Source organism: Lupinus angustifolius, chromosome LG06, assembly GCF_001865875.1.
Source record: "Lupinus angustifolius cultivar Tanjil chromosome LG06, LupAngTanjil_v1.0, whole genome shotgun sequence".
Classification (NCBI taxonomy): Eukaryota; Viridiplantae; Streptophyta; class Magnoliopsida; order Fabales; family Fabaceae; genus Lupinus; species Lupinus angustifolius.
In genome coordinates, this window is record NC_032014.1 from 4,553,483 (window position 1) to 4,568,892 (window position 15,410).

Here is a 15,410-nt window from a genome sequence, read left to right on the forward strand (position 1 = left end):
TACCTATTGTCTAAGTTAAGATCAACAAATACTGAAAAAATGAAATGAATAAACAAATGAACCAAAAACTGGAAGAAACCAGAAAATAGCACATCTTCTGGTCTCTTGTGTCTTTAAATTTTAGAGTTCACAAGGCAGAAGCTTATGCTAAAGGGATATCATTGATTAACTAATTTGTATCTCTCATCAACAGGGGAAGAAAAATGTCATTATATGGTTGACAAAGATACCTACCAAATGGAAGTTTTTCTTTCCTCATTTGTTGTACTTCATGGTTGCTTTCTCAAAACCAATGGTTGGAAATTGTTTTGCATACTCCTCAACATCATGGCGAAGCTTCCCAATCTCTGTTTGGAAATAAGATGATGTCTGAATTGCTGCCAAGAAGTCCTTCAATTTTGTACCTGATTTAAATAAAGTTCAAAAGAAAGCACATGTTAGCTTATTTAAACACCACAGCAGCATTTAATAACATTTGTACCAGCACTGTCCAGATAAAAGCAAGCTCAAATTCAGAAAGGATATTGGAGATGTAGGAACCTTTGCTCTCTGCCTTAATATTCACAGCTATATTTACAGCTGCATCAAAAAACTCCGCCACCTTAACAAAATCCTCCTCAACAAATCCCCTGGTAGTAGGAGCAGGAGTTCCTGAAATCCACAGAGAGCTATCAAGATAAGAAAATAAAATATAAGCAATGAATGAGCTCGTACCCATCCTAATGCCACCAGGAACCATAGCAGACACATCTCCAGGAACAGTGTTCTTATTAGCTGCAATATGAACTGCTTCCAACACCTTCTCAACTCTGGAGCCATCAATACCCTGAACAAGTATTTTTTTCTAAAAAGGAAATTGGTCACATACTCACACTTTAGTATTTCTGTTTAGATAAAAATCTGTGGCTTTATTTTATGGATATTGCAATATTTTTCTTTTGAGGGTACAAAATTCACAGTAATAACTAGTAACTTCTTCTCTCAACTTTATGACTATAACACAAGTAATTAGCACCAATGTTATAATTTTGTAACAGAGAAGACTCAAAGATGCTTTTATGAAAAGTAAAAGTAGTTATTGACTACCTTGTTTTTCAGATTCACCAAAACTAGATGATTCTCGGTGCCACCAGACACTAAATCATAGCCCTTCTCAGTCAGAGCCTGGAACATATTTGGTCTTAAAATACAAGGAGTTCTCTCTGGTCTAGTTAGGGGACCAAACCCCACGTTATACTAAGATCCAATATCTGTGTGATCATACAGTTCAGTTCTCCTTTCTAATGTACCTGTGCAAATTTTGAGGAATTACTGAGAACCTGCTCTTGATATGCTCTATACTCCGGAGTTGTAGCCTGAATCCACACAAGAAAAAGAAACAGTAGATACTATCACCATATGCAACAGGCACCACACATTCTCCCGATATCAACTACGTAAGTTCACCCACACAAAAAGAGGAAGATCCAGCAAATTTGGATTCTGAGATGATCATTTAAAGAACAACAGGAAAATCAAATTTTCATCAACTTTAAAAAAATATTGTAAAGCGAAAAGTTTATGCCAATTATACTTGAGACTTGTTCATCCCAACAATTTGGAATTTCAGTTTCACCTGATAACAGAGAGTAACCTACACTTCAAGCATAATTCAATTGGTTTCAGTTAAAACTATGTCATTCTCCAAATAAATCAACCCCCTCTTGCAAACCTTCCTATTAAACTTGAGTGACGAAAAAGTTGTAATCCAGTACACAAACCTAAATATCAAGAAATAAAATAGACAGTGAAAGATCCCTTTCATCAGTCCTCAATTGAAAATACAGCAAAATAAATACCATCATGATTTCTCTACTTGCATACCTGCTTCAATGCAACGGCTAAACCAGCAACAGTGTGGTCGTGAGGGCAACCTTGCAGTCCCGGAAAGACTGCTTTGTTGATTTTGCCCTCATAGTCATACAACACCTTCAAATAAGCAAGAATAATTTGCATTTGGTTCATATCATGAATTTACCTAAACTTTTTGTAGAAACAAAAACAACTGGCCAAATAAAAGTCACTATTGCTAAACAAAAAAATGTCAAATGAAATTTGTTCAGGAAGAAACCTCTTTTCCTTGTTTGCTAATATCTTTTAACCCCTTCCTGAAAAAAATCATAGCTCCATGTGGGCCACGAAGTGACTTATGAGTTGTCGTAGTCACTATATCTGCATAATCGAAAGGTGATGGGATAACACCAGCAGCAACCAGTCCACTGATGTGTGCCATATCAGCCAACAGCACAGCTTTCTGTTTATCACACACCTGTAACATGCTTCATGAGTTCAATTTCAGGTGTTCCAGAAAACCATTCTAAGTAAGGACAACAAATTATAACAAAGGCAACCTATTTACATTTAGGAAATCAGTTATGTACTATGTATACAGTACCTTGCGTATGCGTTCATACTCATACAGTCGTGCATAGGCACTGGCTCCAGCAACTATTAATTTTGGCCTGAAAAGTGTAGCCGATATCTCCAACTACATTTCAAAATTGTTCACATCATAAAAACCTTGACCTGACACAAGAGTGGAGTTGTGTTGTAAAAATGGCTCCAATTGAAATGATTAGCAATGAGCAATTGAAGCTCAATGCAGAACTAGTGAAAGAACAGAAAAGAAGAGAAATGAAAATGAAGAGTTAGTTTACAATTAAACAACTGATTATCTAACTAACTTTCTAACTGGCTCTCTAAGCTCACATGGGCTAGCCCAATACACGTATGCAAGTTAATCTGTTGCTGCTCTATGCAAGTTAATCTGTTGCTGCTCACTATGCAAGTTAATCTGTTGCTGCTCACTATGCAAGTTAATCTGTTGCTGCTCTATGCAGGTTACTCTGTTTTTGCACCTTCAGCTCGATTTTCATTCTTCTCCTTTGTTTTGGCTAATGTGTGTGTGTATGATGCTGCCAAATTGAGAAGCTTGAAGAATTATTGGAGAAGTCAGCTTTCTCAATTGAACTCAAAAAGGTTAAAATTAAAGGGAAAACGTTTACAAAATTATATGCCAGTTTGGATAGCGAGGCAACTGGTATCATTGGGCTGTTAAAATATGGAGAAAAACAAATCTCATTTCCTTTCATAAACAGGAGTAAATGTTATCTTTTATTTCTAACTTTCAGTCCAAGGATGTTCATCAAATTTTAATCACAGATATCAATGACATTATTGTCCCTGTAAATAAAATGAAACATCCTTTAAGTAGGTTAGGATTGACATTCATCAGAACTTGATTTTGGAACTTTATACCACCTGGTATCAGTTAATGATAATTATTTGCGATGTAGTCCGTCAAACCCTATAACCTCTTCAGATAGATTTGAATCCAATTGGTGCACACTATATAAGATAGACTTGAGTTCAATACATAACATTAGTTTCTCTCCTCCATTCCAAAACTATGCAATCTGAGACTTCACACAATTATGTATTTCAATACAATCCGGTTAATGTGCAAATAAAACTAATAAAGAAATGAGGATTTTAGCCAAAAGGATCATGGCCGTGAATAAAAAACTGCAAAGGTACCTGGTCATAGTCAATGTATCCTGTGCTTTCATCTAATCTATATGGCATTGTCTCAAAAAATATAGAGACTGCAGATATCTTTTTAGTGTCAGTCTGCATCGTGAAAATGACTATTAGTGCTTCATCTGTATTGTATAGTACCCAATAATAGAAGTATAAATACAGAAATAGATAAGGTTATTATCTCATAAATGAATCCTAAACTATTGCTAGCTAATCTCTGAAGAAATTCTCAGAAAAATGATAAATTGATCAATAAGCCATTTACTTAATATAGATTTCCCCATATGACTGAAAACGAAAGATGGGAGCTACTAATACCTGATATCCATGAGAAAGATGCCCTCCATGAGGAAGATCAAGTGCCATGATTCTATCATGAGGTTTTAGCAATGCAGTATAAACTTGAAAATTTGCAGGTGAACCAGATAGAGGTTGCACATTCACTGCAAATCAGGGGTAAAATGACATACGAGCAACCTTGTCATCAAAATATCTTAAACCTTAAAAAAGCTTGCGGGAGAGTGTTTAAAACCCTAGCTAGCAAATACTTTATACCTGAGGTTCTTAGTTAAAGTGTCATTCATGGTCTTTTAGCATGTCCATTACGAACTCAAAATTCTATGAAAAAAAGTAGGGCTGGAAACGAGTTGAATCATTGTTCAGTTCGGTTCAGCTTGATAAGGATTTGTTCTGGTTGAAACTCAACTCGAGTTCGATAGTAGTTATTTTTTTAACTCGAGTTGGACTCGATTAAAGTTCACGAACTGATCGACTTGGTTCAAATTGGTTGATTTCAACAACTCAAATAATTAATTAATACTTAAAAAAATATTGCAAAAGTTTATATATATACTTAGTACGTTTTTTAAACTTACTCTTCATCCTGAACATCAATTCTAGAGAGAAATCAATGATTTGAATTAGTGAGTAGATGTAAACCATATAACTAGAATGTGGAGTACGTTTAAAAAACTTACTCTTAGAGTAAATGATCTCTACTCATATACGTATATATAAATATAATTTTGTTTCTCTATGCTACATAATAAAGTTAAAATCCAATGTAACTACCCCATCATGATGTAATTTGTGGTTCCCTATTTTGTGTTCACTTTCTTTAAATTTCTACCAAAAAACCATATAACCTAATGTCATCTCTGTCCAATATATGTTCCATGTTATTTGGTTAACAGTCCTTCTTTCATACAGAATTCAACTGCAAATTACAATATTTAAGAGAAAATATTATATTTGATATTATAGTGTGCAGACTACGTGTTATAGATCATAGGAGACAAACACAAGAGTGTCTGTCAAGATACTAGTATATATAATAGCAAATAAAATTATACATGGTAGCAGTCAACATAAAAAAATAGTTTATATATATAAATATACATACAAACACACACACATATATATATATATATATATTAAATAAGCTTATGAACTTAATGAATTAGACTATATACAAGTTTAAGTTTAAGCTTAAGTTTGACTCATTTGATTTATACATCAAGTTTATCAAGCTAAATAATAAGTTAAATTTTAAGTAAATACCAAGGTTCTTGTAAATAAAATAATGGAGACATGTATAGTTGTATGTTTACAATAACTACTAACAAGGAAAATAAAAAAGTGCAATTTAATAATACTATGTTTGGTTCTCAGAGGAGAATGGGAGGGGGGAAAAGTTAAATGAGTGAAAAGTAGAAATTAAAGTGATAATGAGTTGAATAAGTTATAAGTTTTTGGTTGTGCAAAAAGTAAGGAAAAAGAATATATTTGCAAAATTATATAAACATCCTTAAAAATGAGAGTTCAGATATAATACTAATTATGGTAGATAAAAACGCCCCTTCCCATATTTTAGCAAGAGAACCACTATATTTTTATTCACTTTTTCCTCCTTTTTTTCTCTTCCATCCCACAACCAAACACAGTATAAAGCAAGAAAATATTTTGAAGTACTGATATGTTTGCCTTGTGTGTTTACCACCCCATTTAGTAGGATCCAACCGAAATGCTTCCAGAGCACGCTTCTGGCATAGTGTTTCTGCCATGTCAATATACCTGAAATGAGAAAGATCCACAATCTTTTAATTGGATCTAATCCAATACTATAAGAGTTAGCTTAGGAGTTGGAATTTGGAAGGAAGTGGAAGGCTTGGGAGCTACGAAACAAGTGTATTTGATGGTTCTCAAGTCTTTTCTTTCTCTCTCTTCCCCTCCAAAATCCTAACTCCCAAACTAAAAATTGAAGGGAAAAAATGAAAGGAAGACTTAGGAGCCATGAAGTATATTTGTCAGATGACTCCCCGATCTTCCATTTTTTTTTTCCTCCAAAATCAAACTCTCAAACTAATCCTAAGAATAAAATCCAAAATGCTAAGACTATATTTATATTGGTTCGATGAATTATCAAGACAAGTACACAGAAAATGAAAGAGTGGCGTACTGGTTTCCTCCAAAATATCTTGCACCGGGATATCCTTCACTGTGTTTGTTAGTCATGACAGAGCCAACAGCTTGCATTACAGAAAGAGAAGTGAAATTTTCTGAGGGTATCAGTTCCAGTCCCTTCACAAAAATACAAACAACTCAACTAAATCCCAATGAAGGAGAGTTTGTGTTAAAACATAGAAAACATCTTTATTACTCACACATTATTTTTACTTTTTGGATAGATTATTTCTTTATCATATTCTTTGATTCTTTTATTTATTTACTTAAAAGGAGGTTACTTATTTATTTTATTTTTGTGTGACAATATTTTTGCTCATACGTACTAGCATGAGTAATAAAATCAAAATTAACATTGAGTATTCTTAGTAGAAAAGTAATATTGGTTGAATGTGTTTTAATATTTAATTGAAAGAAGCAACGTATCACAGCTATTCAAGGGATGAGTTGAGAAAAAAGTGAGTAGTCATGACATTTCTTTTGTCCCTAATATGATTAGTATTTTTATATATTTGAGAAAGTACTTATTTGATTTTTTTTGCATTTATTAATTAATTAAAGGAAAAATTTATTTACTGGAAAATGGCGACTCATTCGTAACAAACTGGAAAGTATAAAAGTAAAAACAAATTTGTGCCTCTAGGTTACGATTTCATATTAATTTATTCCTCCTATTCACGACTCCTTAGAAACTACATTGAAATCCTAATTAATTTAAAAGGTATAATATATTAATCAAGATGTACGTAATAAATTTATTGACAAGTGAGATTGGCTTATGATTTTGGTGGCTGAATGGTCACACGCAAATTTTTATGGTATGATGACGATTATATTTCGAATTCATTTACTAATGTTCTTATTATTTTTAATTAGTATAATAAACCATTGACGTCCTTATCTCTGAATCAAAGAAATTATCCTATCAATTTTTATTATTTATTAAAGAGATAATGATTTTTTCTCATTTGTGAATTAAAAAACTGATAATAATAGTTATTCGGTATGATTTTATTTTATTTTTATTGTTTTTGTTTTTAATTAATAAATAAATTATTTTATAGAAAAACTAATTTTTGAGAATCATCATAAAACATTGTACGGCCCATCATCACAGTTATATTAAAAAACATCACATCATGCATCATCACAATTAGGGAAGCATGAGTTAAGTTGGATAAGGTTGAAACCTCATCATAATATTGTTTGATATATTTTTAAACCCAAAACAATCTTAAATTTGAAGTTAATCGACTCATATATTAATTGACTTAGTCTTTAAATTGAACTTAGACTCGATTAAATATAATGTATTATCATTTAGATAAATCGTCTCAATATTATTTATTATTATGAATATATAGTTTGACATATGAAATGATATAAGTGTATATATATTATTAGTTATATATATATTATGAAAAGATTAGAGAATCAATCATACTTTCGATCAAAGATATGTCATATTCTTTACATAATTGAATACATATACATACAAATATGATGAATGAATGATCATAAGATCAGTCGGTCTAGGTTATGTTTGTCACTTACTTAACTCTAAATATTGATTGAGTCTAATTTTTGAACTTGAATCCAACTCTAGATCTGATGAAACTCGATCATATTCAGATCCAATCATGATTGGATCAATTCACATCCTGCCATATGAATTGTCCAAAAAAGCATAAACTAATAAATCTCTAATACTGCCAATGACCAACGCTACTCCTAAGGATTTGTTTGTGAGTGGAGTTTTGGAGTGGAAGGGAATATATGACTTTGGAAAATCTTCCCTTGCTTGGGAGTTGGATGAAGGAGAGGGAAAGGTTTTGAAGGGTTTCTCAAACCATTCAAAACCCTCCATGTGTGTATTTTTAAAGTTACTCAAATTTGGGTTTTTTTGAATATAAAATGTCAAAATAGCTAAATATTTTTAGTAATATTATATAATTATATATTATTGTCCATTTCTCATTGTTAATTACATTTTTAAAAGAAAAATAAAAAAAAATTCTTACATTATCATTAGTTAGTCTCCCTCATCTAAATTTCATACTTCCAAACAATTGAGAGAATTTCCTCCTTTTTTCCTTCCCTTCCTCTTTTTCCTAACTATTTGATCACTCTCATTTCTTTTCAATCCTAAGAAACAAAGCCTAATAACATAAATTATTAGTACAAGGCTCGTGAAGAATGACTTTATCATGTCTATAATAACAAAGTAATTTAGTACCTTCCATTGTCTATTTTTCTCAAGTTCGATTATATCAGCAACCTCAGGATCAACAGCCTCAAGTGGAGCATTCAATTGCTTTGGCCATTGCAAATACGACATCATTAAAATAAACAACATCATAAAATAACTGGTGCATGGGAATGAGCCTCGCATGAAATTCACAAGTTTTGCATGAGCTCGAGAATATATATATGTGTATATTATATAATTGAATAATAATAATTTATAATGAGCTTGCCGAACCACGTGATTTCTCTTTATCGTAAACAGCTTCATCAGGCAAAGAAGACTGCATTAAGAAAAAGAAGAACCTAAGGTAAACGGTTAAGGTATGAGGAAATTTGAATGGAAATGGTGAATATAATGGAATTTAATTAGAGAAGAAGAGAGACCTTGTAGTAAATAGAACCGGCGGCATTGAAGAGAGGACGTAAAGGGTTGTCTATGGAAGATGAAAACCTCCGAAGTGCCATTACCACTGTCATCGCCATCTTAGAAAGATAGACACAGTGAGTGTGTGTTCCTTGAATTATAGTTTTTGATCTTTATGTTTCTGTTTGTCCTATACCCCATTAAGGTTTAGTGGTTGTTGATTACCCGCTCTTTACCGACTTATATATATGAATAATAATAAATAAAAAATCCTTACCCACTTATATATAATAAAGAATATTCCGTACGTGTAGAGTTACAGTAACAATTTTTTAATAATGTAATTGAACAATTTATCAATATATTAATTATTACTGATTTTCAAATTAAAAAATTGTAACATAAATGATAGACTAAATACTAATTGTCTAAAAAGTAATCATGCATATATATTAAATACATATGAATATTTTTTATAATGGACAATTCTGCTTGAATTAAGAACATTCATAGTTTCATAGAGCTAAATTTTCTTTGCGGTTTTTTTTTAATTTTTATACACAAAAAATAATCTTAAATTTTTGCTATATATATAGAGATAGATACTAGCTACAAGTATGATTATTTACAATGCTAAACTATAAAAAAGTTATATTTTCTTACTATACTATTCTCCTAATTTTTAAAAATTGTGGTTAATAGATATTTAACTAACAATCTCATATATTCTATATTTCCAAGCAATTCAAACAACATTGAGTAAATTCCTAAAAGATTGACTACCAAACAATTGAGACTTTGAAATTTAAAATAATATTTTTCATTGGCAAATGTTCAAAATGTGAATTAAGATAGCCTTTTGAATGATATAAACTAATAAAAGCTCCATCAAATTAGTATCACATAAATGACAGACTTTGTTCTGTCTTCAACATCTAGGAATGAAAATTAAGATTTTATGGTGTCACTCACTAAATTGCAAAATACCTATTTTTTAGGGACCAGACTCTTTATTTTTTTTTAAAGAGATGATTATGAATTTATGATAACATGCATGTTTATACACATAAAAAATTAATACCTACTTGTTCAGTTGTTCCATAAAATTGTACTATCTTTATTCATGTTATCAGAGAGTATGCATGTGATAATAAATATAACGATTATCAATTATATGAATGCACATATATTTTGAACCACTAAATTATGACGTGCACCTAGAAGATCTAAATAGATAATGAAAATAGTGTCATGAATATGAAGCATGATATTGTGAATGAGACGTGGCCGTCAATGCTATTTATGTTCATTTCATATAAAGGGCTAACTCTTGGAATTTTGTGTGGAAATAGGCACTTTGCGTTTGCACAGACGCTATAAGAATCCGTATTCTGTGTGGAAATAAGTAAAGTGTGCCTGAAATTTACAATATAATATATTAGCAAGTAAATCAAGGCCATGGAAATCCTATAAGCAACCATAGCTATTTCTTAGCCACAAAGTGCTCTTAGACAAAGTTGATAGGGTAAGTCCAAATGCTTGAAACGGATGTTGCCACCCATGCTTTGTATTGTTGCTGTGAAGAGTGAGACATTTTATCAACTTTTCTTCTGGGAGAGGTTATCAAGCATCTTAAAAGAATCCCACGTAATTGACCCTATGCTCGAAGTGCCCATATTTTATCTAAAACATTGTACCACATCATGAATATCTTATTTCTAATTGGTTATCATATGTTTTTAATTTATGTTTTAGTTTTCTTACCAATAAAAAACAATAGGTATATGAAGTAATACGGAGTAATTATCCTCTCCATTAATAGAGGAGCAAACACTACAAAAAAACAAAAGAAATAATAACATGATAAGACATTTTTATTATTTTATATATAATGGAATAACACTTTTATCATTTAAAACACATAAAAACATCAAATATTTGTCTGTTAATATAACAGAGAGAATTTTTGTTCAATATTTAGGATAAAAGATGCAGCTTGACTCTCACATATCCCCTTATTTCTCCACCAAAATAAATAAATTAAGAGCTGGACAATTATTTGATTGTTGGAGATGTGAGTGTTTCTAAATGATGGAAGAGCCTTTTCTGGAATTCTTTTTTTCTATTTTGATTTAATTATTCAATGTGCTTGAAAACTAAAATTGCAAAAAATAGAATGAAATTCTACTTTTGCGTTTTTCTATAATTCATGTTTTATCCTTACAACTCAAATCTTCCTGTGTTAATATGAAAATTATGGCTTCAGAAAATCTGAAATCTAAAAAGACTCAAAAGTGAAATCTTTATTAAACGGAAAATAAAGAACATATCAATGTTATTGCCAACCTTCTTTTTCCATTTGTGATAACGGTTAAATTGTAATATCTCTGTTGTAACTTTTCTTCTGTAAATAAATTCTCATATTCTGTATCTCGAAACTCTTTCTGTCATGAAGTTTTTTGTTTATCATAATTCTTCAAATTATAAATCTTTAATGTTTCTTTAAATTTCACCAGCATACTCTACCATACATTTTTCAATTTTCTCAGCCATTAAATGTTCCAATCCCTTTTCCACTTAGTGTTATTTATGTAGGTTCTACTATTTCTCGTTACAAGAAACTCTTGATTGGGACCTATTAAGAAGAAAATAAAAAAGATTATTTTTTCAATTATAATTATAAAAAAATATCTAAATTAAGAACATAATCCCACTAAAATGTGAACGACCATGAAGATGAAACCCGCAATTTTCTTGCCTAGCATCTGAATGTTATAAGAACGTGACGAAGACAGATGCATAGCCATTGACGAGAGGATAACCCCATTGCTCCAACACACTTCACGACGACTATTGACGTCTCTTGGTTCGGGTTGAGGTGTCCGAGCCCCGTGACCCACACAAGTAACCCGTAAGTTAATATTTAGTGTGATAGTTTTTAATAATGTGTTTTTTATGAGTACACATCTGTTGTCTCAGTGCCAATCCATGTGCCATAGGTTTGTGATTAGTCATAAAAAATATATTTAAATTAAAATTTAATTATTAAATATTTTTCTGATTAATAACAGACGCATGATACAAAGTATGAACAGGATATGTACTCCCGTTTTCTATCGGTGGTACAAGGTTTGAGAAAAGGTCCACTCATGTGCCACAATGGGAAGAAAGGTCACAACTAATTCAAGTACATATTCTCTTAGATATTAGGGAGTATAAGTAATCCTTATCTATACAACTTGCAAAGTATGTAGAATACAATATCAATTATGCCAAATACAGTTCTAGCATTTGGTATTTGTTTCTAAAACAAATATGACACAACAATATTTTTTATTGCAGAGCGATGATTCCGACAGGAAAAATGTAGGAGTTTGACTATTAGTAATTTGGGAGTTAGATTTTGGAAGAGGAAGAAAAGAAAATGAAAACTTGAGAGGTCATCTCATTGTATTTCATGGCTCCTAAACTTTTTTCCTTTATTCTTCTCCAAAATCCAACTATCAAACTAACATTTTAATTATAGATCCTATTAGCTTCCTCTAGATAGTAGAGTCCATTGTCTTCTCTAACAAGTTCAATCATCTTCTCCGATCATCATAAACATCAAGTGAATGAACAAAGAAAAAAATCAGGTGAAAGTGGGTGATTCTTTTGTCAAGGATTTATCATTTTTCTTTTAAAAAAAAGGTGAGAAAAGTGTAACAGAATGATTGCCTTTCAATACAAGAATATGACATCTGAACTAAAATTATCACGACCGTGAGAGTTGATATTATAGAGATCCTTTAGTCCCAAGAGCCCAACATCCTTGCTACCTAGATTAGTTTTGTTTATCCCATCAAACACAAGGATTTGCCAAACCACCTGAATAATTAACAGCCTAACACATGACTGTGGAATATAGAATTCTTCTGATAGATCAATATGATCAAGCAATAGGTTAGGATGTTAATTAGTAATCAAGCAATATAATCAAACAGTTGTTAATTAACATCCTAACATATGATATACCAATATGCCACTGGTTTGAGCTTCATCAGCATATTCCTTACAATTTTTCTTTTTATAGACTCATTAATGTCCTAATGTTCCATGAAAGCCTGATCTAGATAATGTTTTAACCTTGCTCAAGTGCAACCTCTAGTTTTCCTCTATGGTTCATTAACATTTCGATCAATCACTTCCTCTTTTGCCATCATAAGTTATTCACAATGCCTTTCCCGTTTCCCAAATATGCTTAGCTTGCAACTTTTTAGCTTCAGTTGATCTTCTTCAAGGGCTCCTTCATCTGCAAACCTTACTGTTTTGTTCCATCTATCTATACCTTGAATTCTTTATCTTCTATAGATGATCATATTCACCATCTAAGATTATCTCAGGTATTTCCTTCTCCCGTTCGAACTAGCTTGGCCCATTATTCAGAAATGTAAAATGTAATAAAATTTAATTTTATAGCTTTTAATATGACAAAAAAGATTTTAATATGAAAAGTATAAATACAACCATGCACAAATATTTTTCAACACTATCAATGTGTATCAGATGTTGGAAGAACACTCAGTTACTAGAGCTATTAACATAAAGTGAGAGTCCAAGCTAAGTCTAGAGGAATGTGTTCTCTTGCATGGCATCTTAACAAATTTGATTCTCAAATTTTTTTACGATATTTTTTTCAATATACACTAATATATTATGAGATATCTTTCAGATATTCCAGAATGAAGTAAATCTAGTGAATATATGAGGTAAAAGATTAAAACTGAAGAAGATATTTATTAAGACAATGACACAATGTGAAACTCATGTGCAAGAAGTATGTGTCACATAAAGTCATAATGTGTTTAGAATTTAGAATAGATCTTAACAACTACTTTAGTGCGTATATATATAAACACATTATAAAGTTGCTTATAAACCATAGTTATTAAATTGAGCTCAAACCAACCAATTTGACTAGTATGTTTGGGAATTAGACATTTGACTCGTTCGAGATGATATTATATCTGGTTATGCACTAATATCAGTATAAATTTGTTTAATTAGATGAGTTTGAGCATAAAACCAATAACTTGGTTAATTGGACCAATACGAAATGCTAACTTCAATTAGTTATGAAAAACATCAGAAGAGATAAAGAATGTAGTTCTTTCAACATATTTATAATTATCGCAATTATAGTTTTTATTTATTAGTTTATGTTAGGGAAAATTATTATATCATTACGTTTAAAATTTACTTATGTGTTTTTGTTGAGATTAAAGTATAAATCATATGTTGTTTGTTGATGTTTTTAACCTTTTTGTAACACTTTGTTGAAGTAAAATATCCGTGCTAGTTGTTTAATTAGATTTTTGTGTAATGATAAATTTTATACTTGGAATAAAAATATTAAATAGTGATATATTATGAATTTATAATATTTTTAATATGAACCAAGTCAATTGGTTCAGCTAGTGACTCATTAATTCAATATTTTGACCAAGTTAATGATTGATTTGAGTTTAATAATATTGTTACAAACAATATCATAAATTAGAATATTTTAATTGCTTGCACTATATTTTAATAAAGTGGTAAAAAATCATAATTATTTAAAGAAATTTGGTGTTTGACTATGAAGAAAATAAAAAAAAGATTTGATTTATGATAATATAATATCTCCTAGTATAAGAAGATATATTATTTTATTTTGTCAGTAAAAATATGATATGTGTCATATTTAATCATTTTCTATAAAAATATTATTTTATTCTCTTGATTTATTTATGATATAATTATATTGAAATTACATTAGAGGAAAAGAAGAAAGTGAGAGAAGTAAAGATGTGATTGTTTGAGAAAACAATAAAAAAATTTCTTCATTTTTTATTTTTATATACATTTCTATATTATATATAAAGGGAAAATATGGTGTAACTACCATGATGTAATTTTATTTTCCTATTTTCCCTTAAACCTTTTAATTTCTACAACAAAAAAAACATAAAATCATATTTAACCACCACCAATATATTAACTTCCCTCATGGTGTAATTTTTATTTCCTATTTTGCATTTCACATTATTTAATTTTTACAAAAAAACTATATAATCATAAACAACCACCACCAATACATTAATTAACCACATATTAAATTAAACATTATCATAAACACAAAATAATATAATATAAAGTACACCGAACACAACAAATACATTCTAATTCAAAAAAACGAAATATATAAAAATTGAATAAGTAGTATAACACAATATGAAGTATATCTAATAAAAAATATTCTAATTCTCTAAAATATTAATATCATAAACTAAGAATGTAGGTCGGCAGACACGAAGTGTATGTGGACATGCTAGTTAATTGTAATAGCAATATCTTGTTTCTGTTATATTTCCCTTTCATAACCAATACCGTGATGACTATGAGAGACCAAAAATAAAATTAAGTCTTCTTATTTTCGAAGACATGTAAATGAAATAGTGAAAAGAAATAAGATACAAATATTTGCAAATATGAAATAGAATGAAATCACAAAGTTACATTAACTATTAAAAAATAGAATAATGAAAACATAGAATCGGCATTATACTTATTTAATAAATGGAAAACTTAAAACATTTACCAAACCAAAAAATTAATCAATAGGAGTTATTCTTGCTTAGCTCATAATAATATAGTATTTTCTCCAATAAATAATACTCATGATTCTTAAAAAAATTCATAAGTTGTCTATTTTGAGTGTTATACATGTATAAAACCT

The 15,410-nt window shown here is 30.3% G+C and overlaps 1 protein-coding gene across 1 annotated transcript; it reads right to left on the reverse strand.

Moving 5' to 3' along the window:
* LOC109350395 (serine hydroxymethyltransferase, mitochondrial-like) lies at positions 255-8,380 on the reverse strand. Its single transcript, XM_019591637.1, has 13 exons — positions 8,279-8,380; positions 6,038-6,159; positions 5,576-5,652; positions 3,898-4,022; positions 3,577-3,669; positions 2,435-2,527; positions 2,111-2,308; positions 1,864-1,968; positions 1,290-1,355; positions 1,087-1,164; positions 715-826; positions 541-651; positions 255-404 (listed from the first exon to the last, which is right to left on the reverse strand). Exons 1-13 carry the CDS (start codon positions 8,378-8,380, stop codon positions 256-258), a joined length of 1,431 nt encoding a protein of 476 aa, XP_019447182.1. The 3' UTR covers position 255.